This window comes from Hyla sarda, chromosome 11 (genome assembly GCF_029499605.1).
Source record: "Hyla sarda isolate aHylSar1 chromosome 11, aHylSar1.hap1, whole genome shotgun sequence".
Taxonomy (NCBI): domain Eukaryota; kingdom Metazoa; phylum Chordata; class Amphibia; order Anura; family Hylidae; genus Hyla; species Hyla sarda.
Window position 1 is genome coordinate 28,748,679 of NC_079199.1, and position 13,863 is coordinate 28,762,541.

At 40.1% G+C, this 13,863-nt stretch overlaps 1 protein-coding gene across 1 annotated transcript in view; it reads left to right on the forward strand.

The window, feature by feature from the left end:
* The window catches only part of DNAL1 (dynein axonemal light chain 1), a 30,672-nt gene extending 17,107 nt beyond the window's left edge, over positions 1–13,565 (forward strand). The window contains exons 5-8 of the mRNA XM_056546072.1: positions 1,736–1,791; positions 7,204–7,330; positions 8,170–8,310; positions 9,562–13,565. Coding sequence (XP_056402047.1) covers positions 1,736–1,791; positions 7,204–7,330; positions 8,170–8,310; positions 9,562–9,611 — 374 coding nt within the window. The 3' untranslated portion in view covers positions 9,612–13,565. The remainder of the gene's footprint in view (positions 1–1,735; positions 1,792–7,203; positions 7,331–8,169; positions 8,311–9,561) is intronic.
* The last annotated feature ends 298 nt before the right edge of the window (positions 13,566–13,863 follow it).

A 13,863-nucleotide genomic window follows, 5' to 3' on the forward strand; every position in this document is an offset into this window, starting at 1 on the left:
ACCAGAGAAGCAGGGGTCATGCCGTGCCACTCCCCAGCTAGCCAGCTCCCCAGCAGGGATTCTAAAATCTCTGCACTCCCGTAGGCTTGCATTGAGGGGCGAAGCGTGACGTCACACGGGGGCGGAGGCGTGACGTCAAACGCCGCCGGCCCAGTGGTCGTCGGTAATCAGACCAGGAGCGAACACGCTTCAGGGACTAATTACAAACAAGGTGCTGCGTGCAAGATCCCGGGGGTCCCCAGCGGCGGGACTCACGTGACCAGGCATCTTATACCATATCCTTTGGATAGGGGATAAGATGTCTAAGCACCGGAGAACCCCTTTAACAGGTGATCTCAAAGGGGGAGGGCAGGGTCCGTTGAAGCGCTGCAAAAGCATTAAACAGTCGTTATCCATTTTTTTTGATAACACACTGGCGTCAATGAGGGATCTAGTAGTGAAGACCAGCTTTGATCTTACAAATACCATATATATCAGGTACATAAAATAAATGCACGATACCCCAATAACAGATATCTAACTAATCAAACCAATAATAATCTGTTAGTGGTGTAAGGCGGTATATGAAAATGTAATATTATAGAGAATGCAGTGCAGTAAAGGCATAAATGTCTTCCACTATTATTGATCTCATCCTTTCTGTGTAGCTAATGGCTTCTATTCATACATTGTTTTTTGTAAGAGCACAAAAGTGAAAAATTGGCAGTAGCTTCACTTGTAGATAAATATAGGATGTCTGAAGGGCATTACATCAAGCTGTCTGTTACTTAAAGGGGTATTCCAGAAAAAAAACTTATCAACTGGCTCCAGAAAATTAAAGATTTGTAAATGACTTCTATTAAACAATCTTATTCCTTCCAATAATTATCAGCTGCTGAAGTTGAGTTGTTCTTTTCTGTCTGGCAACAGTGCTCTCTGCTGACATCTCTGCTTGTCTCGGGAACTGCACAGAGTAGAAGAGGTTTGCTATGGGCATTTGATTCTACTCTGGACAGTTCCCGAGACACGTGTCATCAGAGAACACAGAGAAGACAGAAAATAAATTTTCGATTGCTTGCTTAAAGAAACACATTCCAAAATACGAATATACAATTAGCACCAGATGTGATCAAGTGTGTTCTTTGGGACAGATGTGTCTGTATTCAGAGGAATGGTATCCAGTGTTTTATATATATAAAATAAAAAGACAATTTTGTAGAAAGTTAGGTTAATCTAACAAGCCATATAGACTGCTCTACTATTATATGCTCTTGTAATATTCTTCTTTTGGTAGCGTAAATATGTAAGTGTCTCATCCTTAAACCTGTACAAAAAAAAGTTGTGTGCAACTCACACAATACTATGAATCGGTGCTGACTTCCTATAGAAATGCTTTGTGCAGCTCTAGCCGAAATCACAAGTAAGGCTATATTCCTGCTACGATTATGCAGTAAGGCAGTCAGGGAAATTTAATAAGCGGCTGCTGCCACGGTTTTTAGTCCGTCAATAAAACTGATACGGTTCAAAAATGAGCCAACTGGAGACACTATCTGATTCCGTTCGCTCATTCAAATGAATGGGATGTGGCGTGGATATGGCAGCTGACGGTCTTTAAATTTCCCTGCCGGATCTGGCAGCCATATGACACAATCGTAGTGGCAATGCACCACAATGGGTTGTAGTAAGGGCTAGAAGAGGTTGGCAAAATAAAACTACAAACAGAAGTTTAATTTCTATGTCATGCAATGTCTTTCAGAAAACCTCAGAATATTGTCTTTAGGAAGAAATAACATAAAGAATTTAAATGGATTGGTAAGTCATCAAAATTGTTTACAGAACCTAGTGTCTGACTTTTGTAGGTGATAATGCAGTTTTGAAAATGCAAAGTCCAGCTCATCTACCGAATTTCCCCGTGCACAGATCCAACACTCAGGCTCAGGTGTCAGAGCACAATGGGGAAAGAAGAAAAATGATCCAGCAAATCAAAGGAATGTGCATCTCTATTGAATTTCCTCTTGATGCGTTTCGAGCGCATGCTCTTAGTCAAAAGATACCGTATCTTATGACAAAGAGCGCATGTGCTCTAAGATGGTGTGATATGAAGTGGATGCATATTTTATCTGAGGAAATTGAATAAAGCTGCACATTCCTTTGATTTGCTGGCTCATTTTCTTTATTTCCCCAATAATGCAGCTTTCCATGACGTTCATCCTAGGATAAGATTTCCGTTAAAAGTGTTATCCCAAGTTTAAATTCTGGGCGGACAATTTGTGTGAAGAAAGGCGCCACCAAAATTGATCGGTGCTAGGACCGCGCTGATTGATTTTGGCAGTGCAGTCCATGTAGAATTACACCAAAAGTATGAACATGTTCATTCTTTCGGCGGAGTCCTGGATTTAATATTTCAGCAGCAGAATTTTCCACTGCAGCAGAATCCCATTAAAGGAAATCTGAAGCTGCTGCACAGCAATTTGCGCATATAATTTTTTAGCTCGGAAATTCTGTACCGTGGGTTCTAAAAGTTATTATATGGGAATATGGGATAACTAGCAGTTTGGTGGGGTATTGATCACTGGGATTCCACCAGTCATGATATTGAAGGTACCATGTCCACTGGGTATATGGAGCAGCAGTGCACATTCTTGGCTATTCCTCCATTCACTGGCTTTTAGACTTTTGAACATAGCTAGGTTCAGCTCTCAAGATGTTAAGAAGTCCGATAGAGAATAAAAAGTGGTGGTTGAACTTAAAGAGTACCTGTCAAATCTATCTATCTATATATATATATATATATATATATATATATATATAGATATATATATAGATATAGATATATAGATATAGATATATAGATATAGATATATAGATATAGATATATATATATATATATATATATATATAAACAACTGTGTAGAAAGAGGAGCACCGTGATGAGGATTCGAGATCCAGCTGGGTGCTCAGCTCCGGGAACAGACCAATTCCCAAACAATAACAACTGAAGGTAGAAGCGGCACTCCAATCTTGATTGAATCAAACTGTGTTTTTATTCACACATCTGTGCAAAACAGCAACGTTTCGGCTTAGCAATAAAGCCTTTCTCAAGCATGTGAAAGGCTTGAGAAAGGCTTTATTGCTAAGCCGAAACGTTGCTGTGTATAGATAAAACATGAAAAGCTATACATTCTTTGGTTATATACATACTGTATATATCTATCTCTATCTATCTATCTATCTATCTATATATATATATATATATATATATATATATATATATAAAAATAAATAAGATGTTATATGTTACCCAGTACCTATTCCTGATCATGTTTGTATAATTTTTATGTGTCTAGCACCGGAGGGAATTATTATTTTTTTTTAATCATTTGGTGTCAGAAAGTAATATAAATTTGTAACTGACTTCTATTGAAAAATATTGAGGGATATTTATCAAGGGATTTAAGCAGCTTTTTTGCTTACAAAAGTTGCATGTGCGCCTAAGCAATTTTTTGTGCGACTTTTGTGAGTAAGCAAAAAATACCAATCTGCCCTACCTAAGCAATTTTCAGTTTTTACTTTTCTGTGGTCCAGGATTTATCATTGCGAAAGTCGCATGTAAGCAAATAAGTCACAAACCCCTTCAAAAAGTTGCAATTGTAAGCAAGTTCAGACCTGGCTTACAAACTTGCCTATGACAGCATTTTCAAAAAGTCGCAGGCGAGACTTTTTGTGCGACTTTTTTTACTTTCATTTTCACAGGCACAGTAGGATGAGCGGGTAGCTTGTCACCCGCCCACACATCTCCCGCCCACGCAACACTACTACAACTCCCTGTTTTTTTTTTTTCCATCTAACTTACAGGCTTAGAAGCTGTCATATAGACAGAATCCATTACTAAGCCAGGGCTTAGCGTTAGCACCAAAAACAGCTAGCGCTAACCCCCAATTATTACCCCTGTACCCACCGCCACAGGGGTGCCAGGAAGAGCCGCTACCAACAGGCCCGGAGCATCAATAACGGCGTTCCTGTACCTAGGCGGTAACAGGCTGGTGTTATTTAGGCTGGGGAGGGCCAGTAACAATGGTCCTCACCCACCCTGGTAATGTCAGGCTGTAGCTGCTTGGTTGGCTGAGAATGAAAATATGGGGACCCTATGCATTTTTCCCCCATAAATAAATAATAGACGCATAGGGTTCCCTGTATTTTTATTCTCAGCCAGATACCAACCAAACAGCAACAGCCTGACGTTACCAGGGTGGACGAGGACCATCGTTAACCGCCCTCCCCAGCCTAAATAATGCCAGCCTGTTACCACCTAGGCCCAGGAGTGCCATTCTTGATGCTCCGGGCCTGTTGGTACCGGCTTTTCCTGGCAGGGTGACAAGCTACCTGCTCATCCCTCCGTGCCTGTGAAAGTAAAAAAAAGTCGCATAAAAAGTCTGGTGGGTATCGGGGTAATAATCGGGGGTTAGCGCTAGCTGTTTTCGGAGCTAACGCTGAACCCTGGCTTAGTGATGAACTAAGACAGCTTCCACTACTAAGCCTGTAAAGTAAATACATTCTTCATTCCAACCCCCCCCCCCCCCCCCCACAAACCCTTGTTAAAATTTTTTATTAATATTAACCAAAAAACGCTGGTCATCGTAGTCCAAATCTGAAATAGACCACAGGATAGACGGATCTGAAATGAAAAGAAAAAAAATAGGTTTGTACATTCAGGAGGGAAAAGAGTGGTAAAAATTTTTTATAAAGTGATTTTACAAAGTGATTTTATTGGCTTTTGCTTATGTGAGCCAAATTTATCAACCCCCTGTGATAGCATGATAAATATGTCACACATAAGCAAAACCAAAGCAGAAAAAAAATGCCTACATAACTCTCTTACCAAAGCAACAATGATAAATGTCCCCCATTGACTCTTCCAGTACGTATCAGCTGCTGTATGCTCCAGAGGAAGTTGTGTCGTTCTTTCCAGTCTGACTGTAGTGTTCTCTGCTGACACGTCTGTCTGTGTCAGGAACTGTCTAGAGCAGGTTCAAATCCCCATAGCAAACTTCTCCTCCTCTGGACAGTTCCTGACACTGACAGAGGTGGCAGCAGAGAGCAATATGGTTAGACTGAAAAGAGCTACACAACTTCCACAACCTCCTCATACATCAGCTGATAAGTACTGGAAGGATTAAGATTTTTAAATAGACGTAATTTACAAATCTGTATTATTTTCTGGAACCAGTTGATTTGAATACCTTTTTATTTCCTCTGGAGTACCCCTTTAAGTGACTCCAGATTTGTATTGATACTGCCTAGAATCCTCCTAGTCTTAGCTGCTGACCTTAATCACTAAGAATCTGTCGTGAGTCTTCTCAGGTCTCAATTTAAATTTAGAAACTCCAGTCCCCACCAATATATTAAATGTTGCAAGAAAGAAAGATTTACCCCTTAAGGACCAAGCATTTTTTTGTTTTTTCCTCCTTACCATTAAAAAATCATAGCACTTTCAATTTTGCACCTAAAAATCCATATGATGGCTTATTTTTTGCGCCACCAATTCTACTTTGCAGTGACATCAGTCATTTTACCCAAAAATCTACAGCGAAACGGGGAAAAAAAATCATTGTGCGACAAAATTGAAGAAAAAACACCATTTTGTATCTTTTGGGGGCTTCCGTTTTTACGCAGTAAATTTTTAGGTAAAAATTACACCTTCTCTTTATTCTGTTGATCCATATGGTTAAAATGATACCCTACTTATATAGGATTGATTTTGTCATACTTTTGGAAAAAATCATAACTACCGGTACATGCATGAAAATGAATACATTTTAAATTGTCCTATTCTGACCCCTTTAACTTTTTTTTATTTTTCCGTGTACAGGGTGGTATGAGAGCTCATTTTTTGCGCTGTGATCTGAAGTTTTAAACGCTACCATTTTTGTTTTGATCGGACTTTTTGATCACCTTTTATTCCTTTTTTTTATGGTATAAAAAGTTACCAAAAATACGCTATTTTGGACTTTGGAATTTTTTGGCGCGTACGCCATTGACAGTGCGGTTTAATTAAAGATATATTTTTATAGTTCGGACATTTACACACGTGGCGATACCACATGTTTACTTTTATTATCTTTATATATTTTTATATGGAATTTGGGAAAAGGGGGTGATTTAAACTTTTAATAAGGAAGGAGTCAATGTGTGTATTTTTTCACTTTTTTTTTTTTTTTTTTTACACTTTTAGTCCCCTTAGGGGACTTTTAGGAGGAATTTTATTCCTCATACAGATCATGCAGAACCACATTGATCTGTGTGCTCTGCGCTCGATTGATAAAGCCTGATCCTGCCAGGCTTTATCATTCTGATCGCCGGAGCCGGCACAGCAGGAGAAGTAAGCCCTCAGGCTACCTCAGCAATGGATTGCCTCTGACAGTGGCGATTTAAAGGGTTAATAGCCGCCCGCGGCATGTCGGCTATTAACACCGGCCCTCAGCTACAAGAATCAGCTGGGGGCTGGCTGGTATGATGCGAGCTCGAGCATGGACGTCCATGGTCGTTAACAGGTTAATTTTATAAAAAAAATAAAGAAGTAGAGAAAATGCAAATGAAGGCACAATTCAAAAAAATAGCCAAATAAATAAATACCACATTAATGATAGTCCCCTAAAGTCCATAATGCAAAATGTAAGTACAGACATGCAGCAGTGGTGCAGGAAAAAAGACAAAAGAACAAAAATACTATAAATAACAATAGAAAAATCCTGCACTCACCGCCACCATGCAGTTCAGTATAAGGAGTCTTGCATGGAGATCCGGAGATCGCACGGGGGGCTCAGCCCCCCGTGCGATCTCTGGATCTCCATGCAAGACTCCTTATACTGAACTGCATGGTGGCGGTGAGTGCAGGATTTTTCTATTGTTATTTATATTAACTTTTAGTTGTAAGAAAAATGATATGGAGAATTCCATTCCTGGCTCATAAAACTATTGATGAAATTCACTTGAAGCTGTGATTATGGAAAATTCTCACATTGTGTTATTGTCACATGCAGCTGATTTATTGCTGCAGAAAGATCCCCACTCGGATGTATAGAATGGATTTTCAGTTGCAGAAATTTCTAGAGCTCCCACAGGGCTTGTCACCTAACATCTGGATAGAAGTATAAACCTGACATAATGTATGCTCTGTGGTTACACGGCCTCTTCTCTTCATATGAACATATTTGTTTATTTTAGGAGGCTGTCGGAGAAACTCTAGAAGAGCTGTGGATCTCTTATAATTTAATTGAGAAGTTGAAAGGGATTCACGTGATGAAGAAGTTAAAAGTTCTGTACATTTCCAACAATGCTGTGAAAGACTGGGGTATGCATCCTTCCATTTCATTCTATTCCATGGGTCTATTTGACTCTGAGCATCACATTTTCACACTCATCTTGGCTTTTCATCATTCTTTGCAGACACAACACAAGCACAGTTTCACTAAGGCTGCATTTACACCACGTTTTTGCAATACAGTTCCCGTATCAGTTTTTTTGATGAAAAACGGATTCCTCAAAACCGGACTAAACTGTATCAAAACGTGTGTACAACTTTCAACCCGTATACAGTTAAAAACTGTATACGGTTTGAAAAATGATGCCTGGTTGCATCAATTTTTTAAGAAAAAAAAGTATACGTTTTTAACTTTTCACTCCATTTTGAATAAAGTTTCACTTGTTTGATTGAAATTCCAAGAAAAAAAAACTGTGCAAAGTCAAAAAATGTATAGGGGAAAACCGGATGGAACCGTACGCACTTACAGTTCTGTACGGTTCCCATTGACTCCCATGTTAAAAAAAAAAAAAAAAAAAAAAACGTATACAGTTTTTCACCCGGACCAAAAACCGTGGTAGACTACGGTTTTGGGTACAGGAAAAAAAAACCTGACATAACCGTACAGGATGCAAAACGGACAAAACCTGATGCATCTTTTGGCATACAGTTTACAATGTAGAATCAATGTATACGGTTTTCATTACGGTTTCATACGGTTTTCACATTGAAAACGTATACGGGAACTGTATTGCAAAAACGTGGTGTGAATGCAGCCTAATACAATGTTTAGTATATGGACAAAGATGCTTACTATATAGCTATTCATGTGACACCAAGCACTTTAAATCTAGAAAATGTATTTACTTACATTATTCCGTTCCTTGTAGCCGAGTTTGGGAAGCTGGCTGATCTGCCATGCTTGGAGGATCTAGTGTTTGTTGGGAATCCTCTGGAGGAAAAACACACAGTAGATGGTAACTGGGTAGAAGAGGCAACAAAACGTCTTCCTAAGCTGAAGAAACTTGATGGTGAGTGCTATCTGAAAACAATTTTTTTTTTTCACCGCCTACCCAAAATAAAAATATATATTTGTCTATTTGTTAAGCACCACACCTGTTCATGGATTATGTCCAAAATTGCAGTACAGATCCATTAAAGTAAATGGAACTGCAATACCACAGACAGACTTTGAACAGCAGTGGCAGTGTATTGTATGAAAGCAGATGTGTTTCTAAAACTGGACTAACCCTTTAATTTTAAAATCACTACATACGGACACTACGGCCGACATTTATCATTGTCTTTAGATATTTTTTTTGTGTCTAGAAACGGCGCAAAAAAGGAGCAAGCAGGGTCTATTTGTGCCTTTTGGTTTACACATTTCTGCAGATTTTGAGTTGCAATTCACTGATTTTGGCAATACACATGATATGGAAGGCACAAAGCCACTGAAAAAGCTATAAAACTACACCAGCCCAGACTTAGCTTTTTAGTGTATGTAAAGAGAGAAATTTCAGAAAATGTGAAATGCACAAAATTTATCAAATACCCAGCGACCATTTAATAAATTTGGTGCTCCTACACATTACCAGCACACAAAAAAAGGGTGTCGAAAAATGCTTCACTTACACCTACAATTATAAATGCCGGCCTACATCTTTGAAATTAAAGGGAACCTGTCATCACTTTTATGTTGCTTGAACCACAAGTCATCACAGCGGTCCCTGACGGTGGGAGACCACCCCAATGACTCATGGTTTGGGCAATATAAAAGTGATGACAGGTTGTCCAATGATTTAAATTTTAAATAGCTGGGAACATTGTAAAATAAAATGTCCCTCACAACATAGGACATGTGACTGCTGCAACCATTCACTGTCCACACCGGTGACCCTCTACAGCAGTCATAGTGTCCAATGTCAAGAGGAACCTGGAAGTAGAGACCAGCGGCAGATTCGGGATGCTTTAGAACAGGAGCAGCTGGGGGATGGCTACATAGTGGGTTTTACATATCTCTTCCTGCCCTGTGTGTGTGTGTGTGTGTGTGTATATATGTATATATATATATGTATATATATATATATATATATATATATATATATATATATATATATATATTATATATATTATATTTAAAATATTTGTGTGTTTTTATAGATATGTCAGCTCATAGGAGGGTGGCTTAGACTACATGTCTGTGAAGTCTTTACATTTACCACTAGGTGGCAGGACCGTTCTATTCCCTACCCTCTAACTCCATACCTGTGCTTGCATTTCAGGAAATCCAGTCATAAAGCAGGAAGATGAGGAGGGGGATGAAGCCTCTTAATCTTTTTGAGTATCATGTTAAATTATTTTGAATATATCTAGGAAAAAAATATTTTTTTTTATAAATGTTATTTGTATATCTGAAATGCTCTGAAATGTCTTTCATTATTTTTTACCTATCATATCCTAATGTATGAAAGTATTGTTTGAACCATCTACGGTATATGAGTTAATAAGACTCTCCAAAAAGTTTAATCTATTTTATTTGCACAAAAAGGAGGATCAGAACCCTTCTGAAATCAAGCACACAAAAAATATTTTATTACTACAGGGTGTTGCGATATGTTACGACAGCTATTATCTCCATTTGCCATTCCTGTCATACACATATGTTCTGGTAAAGATGTTGTATACTGAAAAAGCTAAACAGTGTATAGGAAGTAATATTCGTAAACCTCTATACACACTACAGAGGATCCATGTAGAATCCATCTTGCAGCGCACACCTAATAATTTTAGTGGGTATTCTGCTGCTCAGTTCACATGTCAGTAGTTATGTAGCAGAACTTTGTTGAGGAAGATTGAACATAATCCGTCTTCTAGTGGAATCCGCCAGAGAAGTCCTGTTTATCAATGGGACAATGCAATTTGCCACAGACATAAGCGCCAATTATGGGTCAATTTTGAACAGGATTAATCCACTGAGGAATTCTGAACACTCATTTTTTTAAATCCATATTTTCAGTAAAAAAAAGCTAAAAATATAAATTTAAATTACATTATATATAAAGCTTCATTAAGGGTTTTACTGGTTGCTATCAGAGTCTTTCAACAGTTCGTCTATGGGCCACATTATTCTGCAGCACATACTTATACAGCACTTGTTGCAAAGGAGGAGTGTTTCCCAAACAGTGTGCCTCCAGCTGTTGCAAAACTAATACTCCCAGCATGCCCAGACTTCCAATGCTGGGAGTTGTAGTCAGGCAACTGCTGGAGGCACACTGGTGTGAAGAATATAAACCCCACAATGCAAATCCCCAATGCAAGTACTTTTGAGGAAAATTGGCTGTAAGTAAGGTACCATAAAAGTAGTACAATAGCTCACATTTATTATTGCAAAATAGCTCACATTTATTATTGCAAAATAGCTCAAATTTATTATTGTAAATGTGCCAAATATTATCACATGTATTATCAATTCAAGACACTTTTTCGGGTCCTTGATAAATGGGGGTGTTGCTTCTTTAAAAGGACGGTGGCCGAAATGTGCCAATATCTCAGCCCAAAACTTTGGATTGAATTAAGCCAACGAATAGTCTAAATTGACCTCGAATGACCTCCTGCAGGGGACCCTGCTCTGCCCTGGAACAGGACATGTCGACCCCAGCACAAAGTGGCGGCCAACATGCCCCCTCCATGTATCTCTATAGGAGAGCCGGAGCCAGCGTTTGGCTATCTCTGGCTCTCCCATAGTTGTACATGGAGGGGGTACATGGCCACTGCTTTCTGCTGGGTTAGATGACGTCTCGTTCCTGTGCAGGAGATTGTGTGCGGTCCCAGTGGTCGGACTCCCGTGATCTAAAATGTGTCCCCTTTCCTTTGGATAGGGGATACGTTTTTGTGCACGATAGTTCTCCTTTATTCACATGCTAGTTGGGCAGCCACAGTTGGCATAGTGGCACAGAATCACATTGCGTAGAAAATGTAACTTTTATTGTATTCCTTAATGTGTATTTCACTTTTGGCAGGTTGGAGACGAACCACCTTGGTCAAAGAATTACAACACCTCATGTTGCATTTTCTAACTAGTGTGCCTGCAGCTGTTGCTAAACTAAAACTCCCAGCATGCGCCAAAGGCTGTCCTGGCATGCTGGGCGTTGTAGTTTGGCAACAGCTGGAGGCACACTGGTTTTGAAACACTGACCTTATGTAACCAACACCATAGATGCAAAAAGGATGCAGTCATGAAATGTCCCTATAAGCATCTAATACAGACAGTACAAGTGGGCACAACCCTGGAAATGGTGTACAGATGAACCCCTGATGAAATACAACCAATCGACCCTCTACTATGAGGTCAGTGTTTCCCAACCAGGGTGATTCCAGGTGTTGCAAAAACTACAGCTCCCAGCATGGCTGGACAGCCAAAGGCTGTCCAGGCATGCTGGGTGTTGTAGTTTTACAACATCTGGAGGCACCCTAGTTGGGAAACACTATATTAGGGGATTAACCTGTCAGTGATTCTGTGCCACCTGGGCAATAAATCTGGCATTATCTGTAGACTGTCTGTAATAGACCAAAAAGTTTAGACCGCCCAATAGTAGGCTAACTTCAAATCAGAATCATGTGACCAAATTTTGCCAGGATTTTGGCACATCTGCAACATTAAATCTGGACCATTGTTTATTTAAAAACAAAAACATTTTCTGTTAGAAATGTAATTTTAAAGTCTATATTGAAGTATAAATAACACTACATAGAAAGCCTTTTGTTTTGGGGTATTTTTATTTTTTTTACATTTTTATTTTTTAGTGCTGCATGCTTTTTTTTCTGGTGCTTTTTTTTTCTCTCCATAGACTCCCCCCCCCCCCCCCTTCCTGCTTTTGGAGGTACATTTACCTACTGCATATCAGCATGTCAGATGGCATCACAAAATAAAGAGGGGAAAAAAAGGATTTTGTTTAAAAAAATAAAAAAAAAATAAAAAAGGGGGGAGGGGGACACACACATAAAGAGCTATATGAATTGGGTATCGCCATAATTATATCAACCAACAAATTAAAGATAACATAATTTTGACTGTACAGTGAATGCCATAAAATAATAATAATAATAAAAAAAAATCTCCATTCCAGACATATTTCAACACATGTCAGATTTAAAAAAAATAGGGCTTGGTCATTAAGGTTAAAACAGGCGGCATCATTTAGGGGGTTAGTCTATTGGAATTGATGAACGGCAGGAAAGAACAACCGAAAACACATTTAGGGGATTCCACAGGATAGGGGAGATATGTGTCCGACGGCTGAGATCCCCCACGATCTCCTGCTCTGGCCCCGGCTCTCTAAGGATAGGTTTACACTACGGAATTTCCACCTGTAATTCCGCTTTGAAATTTCAGGCAGAAATTCCACTTGCTAAATACGGAATACAGAATTTGTGAACGGAAAATCCGTTTTGAAATTTACGCCTGAAGAATGGCGTTGCTCATTGGAGACTGCAGTGTCCGCATGGTCCTAGCGCCGAATCAGTCGGCGCTGGCCACACTCTGAATCTCCGCAGTGTGAACCTAGCCTAACAGTGCTGTACTCAGGTCTCTTCGACACTCCCATAGAAATGATTGGAGCATGTGCCGACCCCAGCACGCGCTCTTTCCAGAGAGCCCGGGACCCAGGAGATCGAGGGGCCCCAGGCTCTCTGGAAGGACTGATCCTAAAACCAAAGCATAGTAAGGTAAAGCCTGAACTGTATACCTTTTACATGTAGGTTTTATTTTTATTTATTTTTTATTGCCTCTATTACATTCTATATAAAGCGATGGCTTGTCCATATATTAATGTATTAAGCATTCCTTATAAAATCTTTATAAACCATATGTCATGTGAGCAATATTGGTAAAAGTTTAGGATGTTGAGATCAGAGTTTTGTTCACTCCCCTGTACTGGATTGATAAAACTGCAAGTTAAACGTAAAAAAGAACCACAGCTGCAATTTTTACTTGGGATCGACCGATATCTGTTTTTTAGGGCCGATATACGGATAATCGGTGGAGGTTAGGGCGGATAGCCGATAACTTATACCGATATTCCGGTATAAGTTATCGGCTATTTATCCCCCCGCGACACCGCTGCAGATCATTGATTTAAAGCGGGCGCTTTAAATCAGTGCCCTGCAGTGGCTTTTGCTGTGCCATAGGCCGCCGCCGCCACCATCCGCTTCTCTCCCCCCTACCTGTCAGGGTGGTCTGGGCCATCCTTCCTTCCTGTAGTGTCCGGCAGCATTCCGGGTGGAGGGTGAACCGGTCCGGGCTGCCCTTCTTCTCCGGGGGTCATCTTCTCCACTCCGGGCAGGCTCCGGCCTAGTAACACAGCATAGACGCCGCTGTGCAGTGACGCCCGTGCGCAGCGACGCACCTGACATCACGGCGTAGCGGCATCTATGCAGCGTACTAGGCCGGAGCCTGCCCGGAGTGGAGAAGAGCACCCCCGGAGAAGGACAGCCCGGACCAGTTCACCCTCCACCCGGAATGCCGCCGGACACTACAGGAAGGATGGATGGCCCGGACCACCCCCATTACGGATAAGTTTAATTTT